General features: G+C 36.7%; 2 protein-coding genes across 4 annotated transcripts in view; one reads left to right on the top strand and one right to left on the bottom strand.

Annotated features, from left to right (window-relative positions):
- The window catches only part of Ttc21b (tetratricopeptide repeat domain 21B), a 55207-nt gene that overhangs the window by 28517 nt on the left and 12074 nt on the right, over positions 1–14616 (bottom strand). For all 3 annotated transcript variants that reach the window (XM_042694126.1, XM_042694128.1, XM_042694129.1), the window contains 6 exons: positions 12016–12100; positions 11295–11393; positions 8837–9029; positions 8406–8503; positions 7917–8117; positions 1584–1713 (listed from right to left, as the gene is read on the bottom strand). In XM_042694126.1, the coding sequence (XP_042550060.1) occupies positions 1584–1713; positions 7917–8117; positions 8406–8503; positions 8837–9029; positions 11295–11393; positions 12016–12100 (806 nt within the window). The remainder of the gene's footprint in view (positions 1–1583; positions 1714–7916; positions 8118–8405; positions 8504–8836; positions 9030–11294; positions 11394–12015; positions 12101–14616) is intronic.
- Positions 13282–13663, top strand: LOC122120078 (ubiquitin-40S ribosomal protein S27a-like). Its single transcript, XM_042694130.1, has one exon. The coding sequence runs from the start codon at positions 13282–13284 to the stop codon at positions 13654–13656; it is 375 nt and encodes a 124-aa protein (XP_042550064.1). The 3' UTR covers positions 13657–13663.

The raw sequence follows: 14616 nt of genomic DNA, 5'->3' as shown, positions 1-14616 counted from the left end.
AGTAGCGTGCTAGCCTTGATCTGAAGAGCTGAGGGACAACGCCCAGGCCCAGAGTTCAGGCCCCACGACCGGACCCAAAAAAAAAAAAAAAAAGTAATAAACATTTAAAAAAAAAAAAAAAAGAAAATCATAATATGGGGCTGGGAAGGTGGCTCAGTGGTAGAGCGCTTACCTCGCATGCATGAGGCCCTGGGTTCGATTCCTCAGCACCACATAAAGAGAAAAAGCCGGAGGTGGCACTGTGGTTCAAGTGGTAGAGTGCAGCCTTGAGCTGAAGAGCTGAGGGACAGCACCCTGGCCCAGAGTTCAGGCCCCACGACTGGACCCAAAAAAAAAAAAAAAATTCGTATACCTAGAATTCTGTCACTTTCACTTATGTTGCCAAAGAACATATGGGCTCATAATCATTCTTATCTGGAACACTTATTACTATTATGTAAAATGACAAAATAGACATAAAGATACAGTCTAGAGATTCTGACCTATAGATTTAAAACGTCTTTAAGGCCCACTGAAAATGTCAGTGTTTTGGAAGCTGGCTGCTGTTATAGTCTGGTAGTCTTGAAATAGAAGGAAATGATTATAATAAATGCAACAGGAAGGATGGACTTGACTTTAGACTGGTGAAGGAGCTTGCAGGACACCCTAAATTTGTAGCAAGCTAGTCAGGAGTCCAGGGATGTCTGATGTGCACACGGGCCTGTGGTGGACTGTGTGCCCTCATGCAGCCAGTTAGTGTCAGAAGTCGCGACAGCCAGCTGTATGGCAGGAACACTACCACTGAGACACCATATTGAAATAAAGATTTAACATCAGGTTAATTTTCTTGTTGAAAATAGTTAACAATAAATTCTAAAAAATAGCGAGGGTAACCACTTTATTATATAAAAGCAAAAAGTACCTATGGAATAGCTTTAAGCTGACATTCGCTTGGTATAGCATTCAGCTGGGAAGATATATATATATATATATATATATATATATATATTATATATATGCCATATATATAATATATATATATATATATATGGCATATATATAATATATATACTGTATATATATTATATATTATATGGCGTGATGGTCTATTTTTTTATTTTGATGGTTTATTTTTATGAGTAAAGTCATTATATTTGTGTTCTAAAAGCTAAATGCACAACCAGAATCACATTTTTAACCATATTTAACTATCCCCTAAAAGTATACATTAATTGATACTTTTCATAAGGACTTGAAATCTGATATGCATTCTATTTGGTTACAAAATTCAACAACCGTGAATTAATACAGGTTGCACATTCGTATTACAATCTCCAGTAGCTGTGATAAGACTTTTAAAACAGTGATAAAAGTGAATATTGCTAACAATTCACTGGTGCTACAAAGAAGTTATAGTAATTTTTCAAGAATAAAATGTGTTTTACATTTTTTCTGATTTTGGGATAAAAATCACATCTATGCACATGGACAATGTGCACTTTAGATGACTATTCTCCACACATATAGTGCAATACTTATTTATATCTGTCTTTTATCAACATCAGAATACAAAATTATTTTAACTCTTTAAGGTAATACTGTACCTGACAAATATTTTACTTTTGCTATTAGGAAGACAGCTTGCAGAAGACCTGGTACTGTTCTTACTATCGTCTCTAGAACTGAGGTACAACGTCTGAGAAGTGGAGAAAGAGGCTGACCCGGACTTGAAGGCTACATAAAACAAATTATATCTTTTTGTAAATTCACATAGTATTTAACCTAAAGTACTTCAACTTCTTTCAAGTTCTTAAACAAATTCTATACAGCACTTAAATTAATTGTACAGTAGTTCCCCATTCAGTTTTGCTTCTTATACAGGATTAAGGGACTTTGTGCCTTGAACATTGGAATTTTATACTATTTTCCATAGTAATAGACACAAATTAAATTCTTTAAAATATTAATTTTTTTCCCAGTAGAACTGAAAACACATTGAAAGTGTATAAATGACAGGGACTGAGTAATGAGTAATTAGTAATTGACTAATGCTGAGATTGTGGATATGAAGCATGACCCCTGTCTGGGAACAACTATCACATTTTATCATTTAACAGGTTTCCACATGCACTCGAAAACAGAAAAACAGAGGTATTAGATGATCTGTAAGATTATACTTCTTCAATTTTAATTTTAAAGAAAACATTAGGATCAGAGGTAGAGAGATAATTATACGTTTCTGGTGTTTCCCTATAAGAATAGCATTATAGACACGGGGTGGGGGGGGGATGGGGAAGAGGGGGGGAGGAACTGGTAACACAGAGCTACTCCAAACTTCTGAGTGAGCCCCTGTGAAATAACACAAAAGAGGACCAGGCAGGACCCAGGCAGTCACAAGCCAGAGTGAGTTCTGTCACTTGCTTCTGACAGGGGATTACAAGCAAACAGCACTGCCAAGTTTTTTTTTTTGTTTTTTTTTTTTTTTGTGACTGGGAAGCAAAATACATCTCAGTGAGGTTTAAAGTTTCAAGTCAGAGCTTAGCTATTATGTCGGAAGAAACTGGTAGCTGGGAGCCAGTACACTCATCCAGATGACCTAAAGCCAGCTGGAAAGACACTACCCTCAGCATGCCTGAATGAGAAGCCAGTTGGAAACCTCAGCATGAACTTAAGTAGCACAGGAAGAGGGCGTGTCAGCAAACAGTGCCTGGTCAACCAAGGGCAACAATAATATGACATGATTGTGAAAGTGAATTGTCTTGGGAGAGGCCCAGTGGGAGGAGGAAGGGGAATGGAGAAAGTGATATGGTGTGAAAGTTTACTATAAATATATATGAAAATAACCAGGTGCCCGTGGCTTACACCTGTAATCCTAGCTACTCAGGAGGCTGAGGATCTCGGTTCAAAGCCAGTCCTTGAGGACTGGCAGGAAAGTCCGTGAGAGTCTTAGTTCCAATAAACCATTAGCTGGCCTTGAGCTAAAGAGCACAGGGACAGTGCCCAAGCCCAGAGTTCGAGCGCCATGACCACCACCACCCACAATACACACATACACACACACACACACACACACACACACACACACACACACACACACGAAAATAATATAATAAAACAAACTCAAATTCTTTTAAGATGGAGAAGAGAGGTGGGAAGAAGAGCAAAAAAAAAGAAGTAAATCTGATCAAAGTACACTCTGTATAGAAATATCACAATAAACACCTCTGTGCAACTAATTTATGTTAATAAAATAAAAATGTAATCCCTCCCCCCACAAAGAAAAAAAAAACCATTATAATTGCTGGCTAGGTTGAAGATATTCTGGTAAAATAATGAGAAAAGTAGGATGTATAGCTGGAGTAAAGACCCATTTACACAGCACTTCATACATTATTTCTTGCTCCACCTACAGTTTATTATCAGCACAGCAACCAAGGAATCCTTTAAAATGTTAAGCCCTGATTTTACACATATTGGGAGAATGCTAAGAACTTTTCTTTTAGGGAGGACACCATTGGCGTTGAATTAGGATCGGAGCATAATAAAGTTAGGGTGTTTGCATATCTGTGCTGTCTATAATAAGTGCATGTGAAGTAGGAAAGAACTCTTTGGTAGTGAATACAGATTCTGTTCTCAGTTCTACACAAAGTAATTAATCCTTGCATGAGATCACTATGGCTGTCTGAGAGCGAGATAAAACAGATGGCAGATGACAATAAGGATCTATATAAAATAGATGACAAGTTCTAAAAGAAATGTGATTATCTGGACTGATTGGATAAATGAGAGAAGGGAAAATGTCCTAAGTATAAATGTAGAGGCCTAGACTTAAATCCAAAGGCAAGATCTATTGAAATGTGTTAACTTTAACATGATAGAGGTCAATAATGTAATGTGATTCACACACAAAATAACCTTAGCTGAGCATCTAGAATAAAGAGAATATGGTGATACTATAGGTCTTGAAGGTCAAACACATATTTGGCATTGTGAAGTTAATAAGAAGTATAGATAAAATAAGGGATATGATATTCTCAAAAGTGTGTCATTGAAAAGTAAATGGTTTTGCTAATAAGTTTGAAAATCTGAAAGAAATGGACAATTTCCTAGCAAATATCAACATGCCAAAACTAAACCAAGATGAGTTAAACCAACTTAACAGACCCATATCAAGCATCAAAATAGAAACAGCAAAAAGAGACCTCCCATCTAAGAAAAGCCCAGGACCGGATGGATTTACAGCAGAATTCTACAAGGGCTTCAAAGCAGAACTCACACCAATACTCCTCCAAATCTTTAATGAAATTGAAAGAGAAAGTTCACTACCAAACTCGTCCTATGAAGCCACTGTAACCCTCATCCCAAAATCAGGCAGGGACTCAACTAAGAAAGAGAACTATAGATCCATTTCTTTGATGAACATTGATGCAAAACTTCTAAACAAAATTTTGGCCAACAATTCATCCAAAAAACAATATACTACGATTAAACAGGATTCATTTCAGGGATGCAAAGATGGTTCAATATATGCAAATCAATTAATATAATTCATCACATCAACAAGAGCAAGGATAAGAACCACATGGTTATCTCAATAGATGCAGAAAAAGCATTTGACAAGATCCAACACCCCTTTAAGATGTAGGCTCTGGAAAACCTAGGAATCCATGGAACATTCCTCAATACAATAAAGGCTATATATGACAAACCTACAGCCAGCATTATACTTAATGATGAAAAACTAAACTCATTTCCTCTAAACTCAGGAATGAAGCAAGGATGTTCACTCTTTCCACTTCTCTTCAATTTAGTATTAGAATGCCTCGCTACAGCAATAAGATAAGATGCAAATATAAAGGGGATCCAAATAGGGAAAGATGAAGTAAAAGTCTCCCTCTTTGCAGATGATATAATCTTGTATTTAAAGAATCTCACAGACTCCACTCCCAAATTACTTGAGCTGATTCAAAACTTTGGCAAAGTAGCAGGGTATAAAATTAACATTCAAAAATCAATGGCTTTTTTATATGCTACCAATGGAAGAGTGCGGCTGAAATCAGGAAAGCAACTCTTTTTGTAATAGCCCATAAAAAATAAAATACCTAGGAATTAACTTAATTAAAAGAAGTGAAGGACCTCTACGATGAAAACTTTTAAAAACCTAGGGAAAAAACGAATTGTTTAAATAGGGATACAGGTGGATCCATTGCTGTACGAGTCGTTATGTGGAAAAACTAACTTTACAACTTTGGTTGGGGGCGGGGGGAGGGAAGGAAAACTTTAAATACCTGAAAAAGGAAATCAAAACAGAATTTAGGAAGTGGAAAAACCTCCCATGCTCCTGAATCGGAAGGATCAACCTCGTGAAAATGGCAATACTTCCCAAGGCTATCTACAAATTCAATGCGATACCTATCAATATTCCAACCTCATTCTTCAAGGAAATAGAAGAAGCAATCCAAAAATTCATATGGAACAATAAAAGACCTCGAATAGCAAAAAATGATCCTTAACAGAAAGAATAGTGCTGGAGAAATATCAATACCAAATTTCAAACTCTACTACAAAGCCATAGTAACCAAAACAGCTTGGTACTGGCACAAGAACAGACCTCAGAACCAATGAAATAGAATTGAAAACCCAGAAATGAACCCACAGACCTATAGCCACCTAAACTTCAAGCTTAAAAAAATCGAATGGAAGAAAGAGAGCCTCTTCAGTAAATGGTGCGAGCAAAATTGGTTAATCACTTGTAGAAAACTAAAGCCAGATCCTTATATATCACCCTGCACAAGAATCAACTCCAAATGGATCAAAGACCTCGGAGTCAAAGCAGACACTCTGAAACCATTACAGGATGGAATAGGAGAAACCCTAGGTCTCCTTGGCACAGGCTGAAATTTTCTTAATAGAGACCCAGAAACACAACGAATCAAAGAAAGGTTGGACAAATGGGATTGCATGAAGCTGCAGAGCTTCTGCATGGCAAAGGACATAGCTAGCAAGGTCAATAGAAAGCCTACAGATTGGGAGAAGATCTTCACTAGCCATACAATGGACAAGGGTCTCATATCTAAAATATACTTGGAACTCAAAAAATTAAATCCCCCAACAACAAATCCTCAAAGAAACAACTGTCCCATTAATAAGGGAGCTAAAGACTTAAACAGAAACTTCTCTGAAGAGGAATTAAGAATGGCCAATAGACATATGAATAAAGGCTCAACCTCTCTAGCCATAAAAAAATTGCAAATCAAAACAACATCGAGGTTCCACCTCACCCCAGTTAGAATGGCTATAATCAAGAACTCTAATAACAACAGATGCTGGAAGGGGTGTGGCCAAAAGGAACCCTACTGCATTGTTGGTGGGAGTGTAAACTTGTTCAACCACTTTGGAAAGCACTATGGAGGTTCCTCAAAAGACTCCACGTAGAGCTCCCCTATGACCCAGCTATCCCCGTTTTGGGCATTTACCCAAAAGATCACAAACAAGACCACACTAAAGCTACCAGAACAACTATGTTTATTGCAGTATTATTTACCATAGCTAAGATATGGAACCAACTCAGATGCCCCTCAGTAGATGAATGGATCAAGAAAAAATGGCTCACATATATAAATAAAATGGAATTCAATGCCTCCATCAGAAAGAATGACATTGCCCCAATTGTTAGGAAATGGAAAGACTTGGAAAAAATTATATTAAGTGAAGTAAGCCAGGCCCAAAGAAACATAGGTTTCTCTTATTTGCAATAACTAGTATATGTCTGGGACAAGCAGAAAAGGTAAAAAACTATGTACATATGACCAGATAAGATGATGGTAAGCAAAATGACCCCCAAGATAGGGACACAAGTGGTTTTTTCCCTCTTGCTATTGTTTCTAACATATTTATAATGTACCATGTGATTTCTTTGTTTCTTTGTATGTTCCTCCCCCACGATATAACCCCTGTTTTCATTATATTTGATGTTGGTGCCCTGCATCTTGTATATACACTTTTCTAATTTGGGGAATGGAAGGGAAAAAACAAAATGTTTAAATAGGGATTCAGGTTGATCCATTGTATCAATGAGATGCACAAGACACTATGCTGAAAAATGAACTTTACAACTTAGGTGTGGGGGTGGGGTGGGGAGAGTGTAGTTGTGGAGGTGGAGGGAAGGGATGGTAGGGGAAAAACAAAGCAGGAGGCAACAATGCTTGATAGGAAATGTACTCATTACTTTGCTCATGTAATTGCAACCCCTTATACAGTATTTTTATAATAAAAAAACATATAAAAAAAGTAAATGGTGTAGGCTGGGTGTGCAGCTTATTGCTTAGCATGCAGGACAATAAATAAATCAACAACTTAATCAATTAAAAAAGGTTGGGAATCTGGAAATTGTAGAGGATCTTGAAAACTAATTTAAAAAACCTTTAGATTTCTAAGATTTTTTTTAAATCTTTTGATTTTATGAATAAAGAATGAGCTTTCCTTGGACCAAGTAATTGGACTTGTTCTGTTTCCAAAGAGTAAGAGAAGGACTAAGAAATATTTATTTTCTTAAAACCCACATAGCCCAATTTAATAGAGCATGAGAAATGCAGTTTAATCACCCAGTTCTATAGTAAGCCTTCATTTTCTAGTTAGTCCAGAGGCTGGATGACACTTGATGGTGATATTATAGAGAACATTCAAACACAATGGTTGTCAGATGACTTGTAATACTTCTAAAAGGAATTACAAAGGAATATTTACAAATCAACTTTTTTAGAAGCTATTATTCCTAAACAAATAAGCTTCTGACTTTAAACTATTTCAACTAATACAGTTATAAATATTATCATTTTTAGATGTTGATATAGTCTAACATGTTAAAGATAAATAATTACTACATTCAAAAAAAACATATAACTACAGCCTTGGAAATAAGTCCCAGGACTACTTACCTGCATTGGACAGAAATTCAGATACTCTATAATAACTTCTAGCAGGAAATCAGGATTTAGCTTTTCAAAATACTGTACTCCAAGAGGTAACTCCTCTAAATTTGAGAAATGAGTATCCAAGACATCATCTAACAAATTTATAACTTCTTCTTGTCGTTTATTTTTTTGCATGGCAAGAACCGCATGTAAATAGATTAATTCCTACAAAATAAATTGTTTCCATGAATTATTCCATTCAGTTATAAAGCCATTGAATTATGGCTTAGATATCAAATGCACATCAAGTATTATTTACATGCAAGTGTTCCAACTAAGTATTAGTGTGGAAGGACTTTCAGGCTCTTGGGGGAAGGTTAAAGTCTACTTTAGGATAGTATAAATGAACAAGTTGAAATAGTTCTTTCAAAGAACTATTAAATGAGAACACTGGTTTAAAATATCATGTTTTACAAACAGTAGCTGGGATCTAGCATCCAGCTCGTACTGTACCGCACATTTCCCCATGGACTGCTGAAATTCACTGAAGAACTCTAGCTGCTGGTCTGCATCCTCTAACTGTCCTTCGATTAATTGACATCGAATAAGTCCTAAAACCAAAGAGGATAGAAATAGTTCAGGGGTCACAGCAATTCTAGCATGTGCACTTCAAGCTAACATAACGAATATTAATAAAACACATTTTCCTCCAACCCAGTACTTAAAGAGTTTTTTTTTAAGTACTAATTTTTAAAAATCCAGACACTGAAAAAAAAAAAGAAAACAATATGGGTGGCTTTGGATGTATATAAAAACCATTTACTACAGAATTTATGAACTACCTCACAAAAATCTATTCTCCTGAGATAGCTGTCAAAATTTGTGAATAAATACATATTTTCTTCTCTAATGACAGGAACAGAAAGCAGATATGGATGTCCTACCAGTAACGGCCGAGATACTGGTCTCATTGAGGGTCATGGCTGTCTTATACCACCTCCATGCCTCTTTCACTTTGCCTTGGAAAATCATTTGGTATCCAAGTTCTGTAGCAATTTCTGGCTGATGCGGGGTTAGATTAAAAGCTCTATCTAAAAATGTTTGAATTTTTTGAAGAATGAGTGGATTACGTCCACACTGAAAAACAAACAAATAAAGAAACTTGAACAAGACTGGAATCAAACGTTACTATTTTTTTCCCTAAATATATTACTGGTATTTCTTAGGACTGAGAAAAAGGAATACAATTCTTTTTATAATAAAACATTGCTTATTACATAGATAATGCATCAAGAATGAGTTTATAACTTATAAAAATTTATATTCCCTTATAAATACCACTTTTACATAATTGCTACCTTGAAAAGTTTACATTCTAATGATACTATGTAACAGGAAGCTCATGGCTATTTTATTTTTTTGTTGGTCTTGGGGCTTGAACTCAGGGTCTGGGCTCTGTCCCTTGAGCTTCTGCTCAAGGCTAGTGCTCTACCACTTAAGCCACAGCACCACTTTTGGCTTCTCTGAGTAGTTTATTGGAGATGAGTTTCATAGACTTTGCTGCCTGGACTGGCTTTGAACTGTGATCCTCAGATTTCAGCCTCCTGAGTAGCTGGAATTACAGGCATGAGCCACCAGCGACCATTCTCATGGGTATTTTAGGGATAAGACAGGAAAATTATTGTTTAAAAGTTTTTCAATATGCATATATAGTTAGGTAAAATACTAGGACCAGGATCTATTTTCCCTTTAAACATGAAAAATCATGTTAAAAGAAAACATGTTAACATGTTAAAAGATCACGTCTTAAACTTCTTAAACATTTTTTTTAATTAGTGGCAATATTCCTTCTCTTTCTCCTTCCTTCCTCCCATCTTTTCTTTCTCTCTCCCTCTCTTTCTTTCTTTCCTCTCTCTTTCTTTTTCTTTCCTCTTTCTTTTTCTTTCTCTCTCTCTTTCTTTCTTTTCTTTTCTTTCCTCCCTTCCTCTCCTCCCCTTCTTTCTTTATTTCTTTCTTATTTTTGCTAGTCTTAGGGCTTAAACTCAGGGCCGGGTGCTGATTCAAGGCTAGTGCTTTATCACTTGAAGCACAGCTTCAGTTCCAGCTGGGGATAAAAATGTTATGGACTTTCCTGCCCCAGGTGGCTTTGACTCATGATCCTCAGATCTCAGCCTCCTGAGTACCTAGGATCATAGGCCTGAGGCACTGGTGCCAACCAAATGCATTACTTTTGAAGTGAACAACTTTTAAGTGCAACATGCTTATAAAAATGCACAAATAAATTTAAATAATTTCTGTAGGTTTACTAAATGAAAATCCTATGTGCAGCAAAAATTCCTCAGTTCAGACTTTTGCATTTTTTCCTGTAGATTTCATATAATTGGCAAGGTGGATGTAAATAAGAGAATTCAGTTTGCTTGTCTAGTTTAGCAGTTAAGACCATTAATTTTGTCTTTCAACTTTTTGAAAATAATTTGTGTACTATTTTACGTACATATTTTCCCCTTACTTCTGACAACCTCTCAAACCTCATTCTTTGTATCAGTTGTGAGATTCTGGTATACGTCCCTAATCTCTTTTGGATTACCTTCCTTTTATTGAGCACTTGGAATAAAAATACATTCCTTATAATTGTAAGACAAGTAAGATTCTAGCTTCTTTTTGCCACCACAATAGTGTACTAATTACTTTTAAACTTTTTTTCCAAATAATTTTATAAAACCAAACAAAGCAAAGAACAATCCTAGTCATAAATCCTGAGCTTTGATTGAAAGAAAATATTTTCTATTTCTTATGCCAGGTAGGTACTTCCCAGTCTGTGAAAATAAGTGTCGTTTCCTACATAAAATCTTCTTAAAGGCTTCTTTTTTTCTTTCTGGTGGTACTGCCTTTTGAATTCAAGGCCATGTGCTAGCCAGAAGGGTGCTGCCCTACTAATTGAGTCATACCCAGACCTTTTAAAATTATTTTTTGAATAATCTCATATTTATGCCCCAGCTAGGTAAGCCACGCTCCTCCTGTCTATACTTAGAGCTAGGATGACACGCCCAGCTTTTTACTGAAATGGAGAAAGGGGAGGTCTCATTGAACATTTTGCTTGTGTGGTCTCAAACAGTGAAACTGTTTCCTGGATAGCTCCTAGATAGCTAAGATTATGGGTATGAACCACCACGATCAACGGATGAATGACTTTTCAAACCAGAAACTACTTTCTCTTAACCAACTTTCTTAGGTTCATATGACATATTTAGATTCCTGTCATAGTTTTACCCTGGGCCATATGCTCTTTAAAACCTCACCCTTTGTGACTAATTTCAGACTCTAATCATCATCATCATCATCATCATCATCATCATCATCATCATCATCATCAGCGCTCTGACACATAGAAGGGACTCTTACAGTTCTGCTGAAGGCTAATGTAATCTTATAAAACAGTTGAGCGTTCTGTGGTTCCATGGTATTCAACGCATTTCCTAAGTGTTCCAGTTTAGTGGAAGCCTAAAACAAAAGTAATCCATATTAAATTTAAACTACAGTAAGAAAAAAGAATGCAATACATGCATATTGACACCAATATATGAATACTTTAAGAAACCTTTATTTATATGATATAGTTACTTATACTACACATGTGCATTTTTCATATCCAGCATCACTGAGTACGTTAATCTGTTGGAGTATACATTTTATATTAAAATATCACATATACTGCAGTTAATAACAAGGTATAAATTTATAGGGAAACTTTCACTATAGAGTATTTTTGTTTCATTAGCTGACACAAGAAGCTAACTTCTTTCTAAGGAGGCATTTCTGGTGACCAACTAAAGCTACTATGTTGAACTTCACGTTGGAGATAAAGCATGAGCTAGACTTTGGGTCTGAGCCAGCATCGTGGGAAAATAAAAGAGCTTTAACGCTCTGTGGTTTTGCAATGAAAAACATCTACTTAAGGGGATAAGGGTAAGTGGGTTAGTTGAGATACCATTTTGCTGTAGCTAGGTTCTTGTGAATTAGCTTTGTAGCACAGGCTGACCTCAAGCGCTTGGGCCTCCTGCCTCAGCCTCCTGCTCCCTGCTTTAGTTCACTTCTAACACAGAAAACTGAAGAAGACACTTACCTTCTCCATGTCCCCCTCCCTGCACAAATAATAAAGAGCTAGCATCCTCAGTGCTTCCACATTTTGACTATCTTGCAGCAGCAACCTAAAGGAAGCATGTGAATTAATTTCAGTTAATGCTGGCATAAAATTATTATTTCCTTTGATTGAAAGGCTTGTGAGAAATGTACTCATTACTTTGCTCATGTAACTATAATCCCTCTGTATAGCATTTTTGCAATGAAAAAAAGTACAAAAGGTAAAATAAAAAGTTTATGAATACAAAAAAAAAAAAAAAAAAAAAAAAAAAAAGAAAGGCTTGTGAGGTACATTTGCTTCCTCAAATTAATCTGAGTAAGCAAAAATGGCATCTGCATTATTTAAAGTTACCAACCTGTCTGGATGGAAATTATTTCAATTAAAAAACATACTTTAGTATCTGTGTGTGTGTGTGTGTGTGTGTGTGTGTGTGTGTGTGTGTGTGTGTGTGTGTGTGTGTGTGTGTGTGTGTGTGTGTGTGTGCGCGCGCGCGCGCACGCATCCCAGAGGCTTGAACTCAGGGCCTGAGTGCTGTCCCTGAGGTTTTTTTGCTCAGGTTAGTGCTCTACCATTTGAGTCACAGTTCTACTTCCAGCTTTTAGGTGATTAAGTGGAGATAAGAGTCTCATGTACTTTCCTGCCCAGACTGGCTTTGAACCAGTCAAGATTTGAGAATCTTGAGTAGCTAGGATTATAAGCATGAGCCACTAGTGACTGGCTTTATTTTGTTATCTTAAAGTAGCTGTACAAAGAAGTTGCCATTCAACAAAGCAGTTTATGAATACAGTGGACCTTGATCAATGTCATCTCTTTCATTATTCTCCCCCATCCATCCCACCCTTTCCTCAATTTTCTCAATTTTGTAAGATATGCACTGAATTTTATGACTACATTCTCTCCCCTCCCTTCTCTCCTCATTTGTCTACCCAGTTCCCCTCAACCCTATCTACTTCACAAGTTCCCGTTTCCTGGTGTTTACTTAGTTGTACTGTGAACCCTTCTAAGGAACCATGTGTTAAAAACATGAGTTGACTGGACCAGTCTCATTAAGTCCTGTGAAAACTGGAACTAAAGTGTTATCTAACCTTATACAATAATGTATTAAAAGTTTAAACACCTTGACCAGGCTGATTTATTAAACAATTCTAGGAATGCCATCATGGGTCAGATAAACCTATTAGTGCTATCCATACATTAAAACAGATTCTCACTTTCCGATCTGCCCTCAGTGGTGGGGCCACGGCCAGGATGCAAATTTTTATCAAAACCCTTACAGGGAAAACCATCACATTCAAGGCTGAACCCTCAAATACTATAGAAAACGTAAAGGCCAAGATCCAGGATAAGAAGGAATTCCTCCTGATCTTTGCTGGTAAGCAGCTGGAAGATGGATGTACTTTATTCGATTACAACATTCAAAAGGAGTCCACTCTTCATCTAGTATTGAGACTTCAGGGTGGTGCTAAGAAAAGGAAGAAGTGTTACACCACTCCCAAGAAGAACAAGCATAAGAGAAAGAAGGTTAAATTGGCTGTCCCAAAATACTATAAGGTGGATGAAAATGGCAAAATTAGTCATCTTCGTCAAGAGTGCCTTTCAGATGAATGCGGTGCTGGAGTTTAATGGCTAGACATGACTGTGGCAAGTGTTGTCTAACTTACTGTTTCAACAAGCCAGAAGACAAGTGATTGTGTATGAATAAAAGGCATAAACTAACTAAAAGAAAACAGATTCTCATGTCACCAAAATAGAAAACATAATGAAAGAAAAACACAGCAATAATCAGAAAAAATCCAAAATAAAACAAGTATAAATATTTCAATAAAAATTGAGCATTCCCATGTGAGTATGGTCACCTGTCAAAGCAGCTCCAAATAAGACACAAGTCTCTGCTACCTGAGCTGCTTTTCAATTAGGAAGATGGCTTGAAAATGGTCTCCCTTCTGCTTTTTCCCTTATTTTCTTGCCCACACATTGTTCTTAACACAGAAGAATGCTTTTTTGAAATATAATTTGGAACAAGGTACTCTTATACCCCAAACTGTAGTGCTTTCACATTAAAGGAGAGAAACCAAAATGTTTCACTGGTGAGAAGAGGCTGCCTGCCTGCTGGCACGTTCCCTTCATCTCTAATCTCAAAATCTGCTCATCTATCTTAATCCTTTTCTTTGCCTCCTGGGCTTTGTATTTGTGTTTCCTTCATTCTTGCTCTTCTTCTAGCTGTCTGCACAGTTTACTCCCTTACCTTCTCCTGCTCCTGACTCAAATGCCATCTCCTGGGTAAGACTCCTCTGACACCACTACAGATCATCCAATGTTCTGGCACTCCGACTCCTGCCTTATCTTTTTTCCACAGCACTTGCACCATCTTACTTACTGCACAGTTTCCTCACTCTTCAACCTCACCGCCTGGAGGACAGCCATATTCTCCTATTTGCCTACAGGAAAGTCTGTCTTGGCATTCATTTTCAAATTTCAATTTTGTTTCTTTAATTCCACGCTGCTTAGGAAAATCAGTTCTAGCTGATCTTAAAGATGAAACAATTCTACACTGCTTTAAGAAAATCTAATGACAAAAGAAAA

This window comes from Dipodomys spectabilis, unplaced genomic scaffold (genome assembly GCF_019054845.1).
Source record: "Dipodomys spectabilis isolate Male_0828 unplaced genomic scaffold, ASM1905484v1 ptg000174l, whole genome shotgun sequence".
NCBI lineage: Eukaryota > Metazoa > Chordata > Mammalia > Rodentia > Heteromyidae > Dipodomys > Dipodomys spectabilis.
The sequence above is the reverse complement of the archived record's forward strand: the minus strand, read 5'-3'. Positions and strand labels throughout refer to the sequence as shown.

Excerpts from the sequence above, each read along its gene's own strand:
- LOC122120078 (XM_042694130.1), top strand. The coding sequence starts at position 13,282 with ATGCAAATTTTTATCAAAACCCTTACAGGGAAAACCATCACATTCAAG.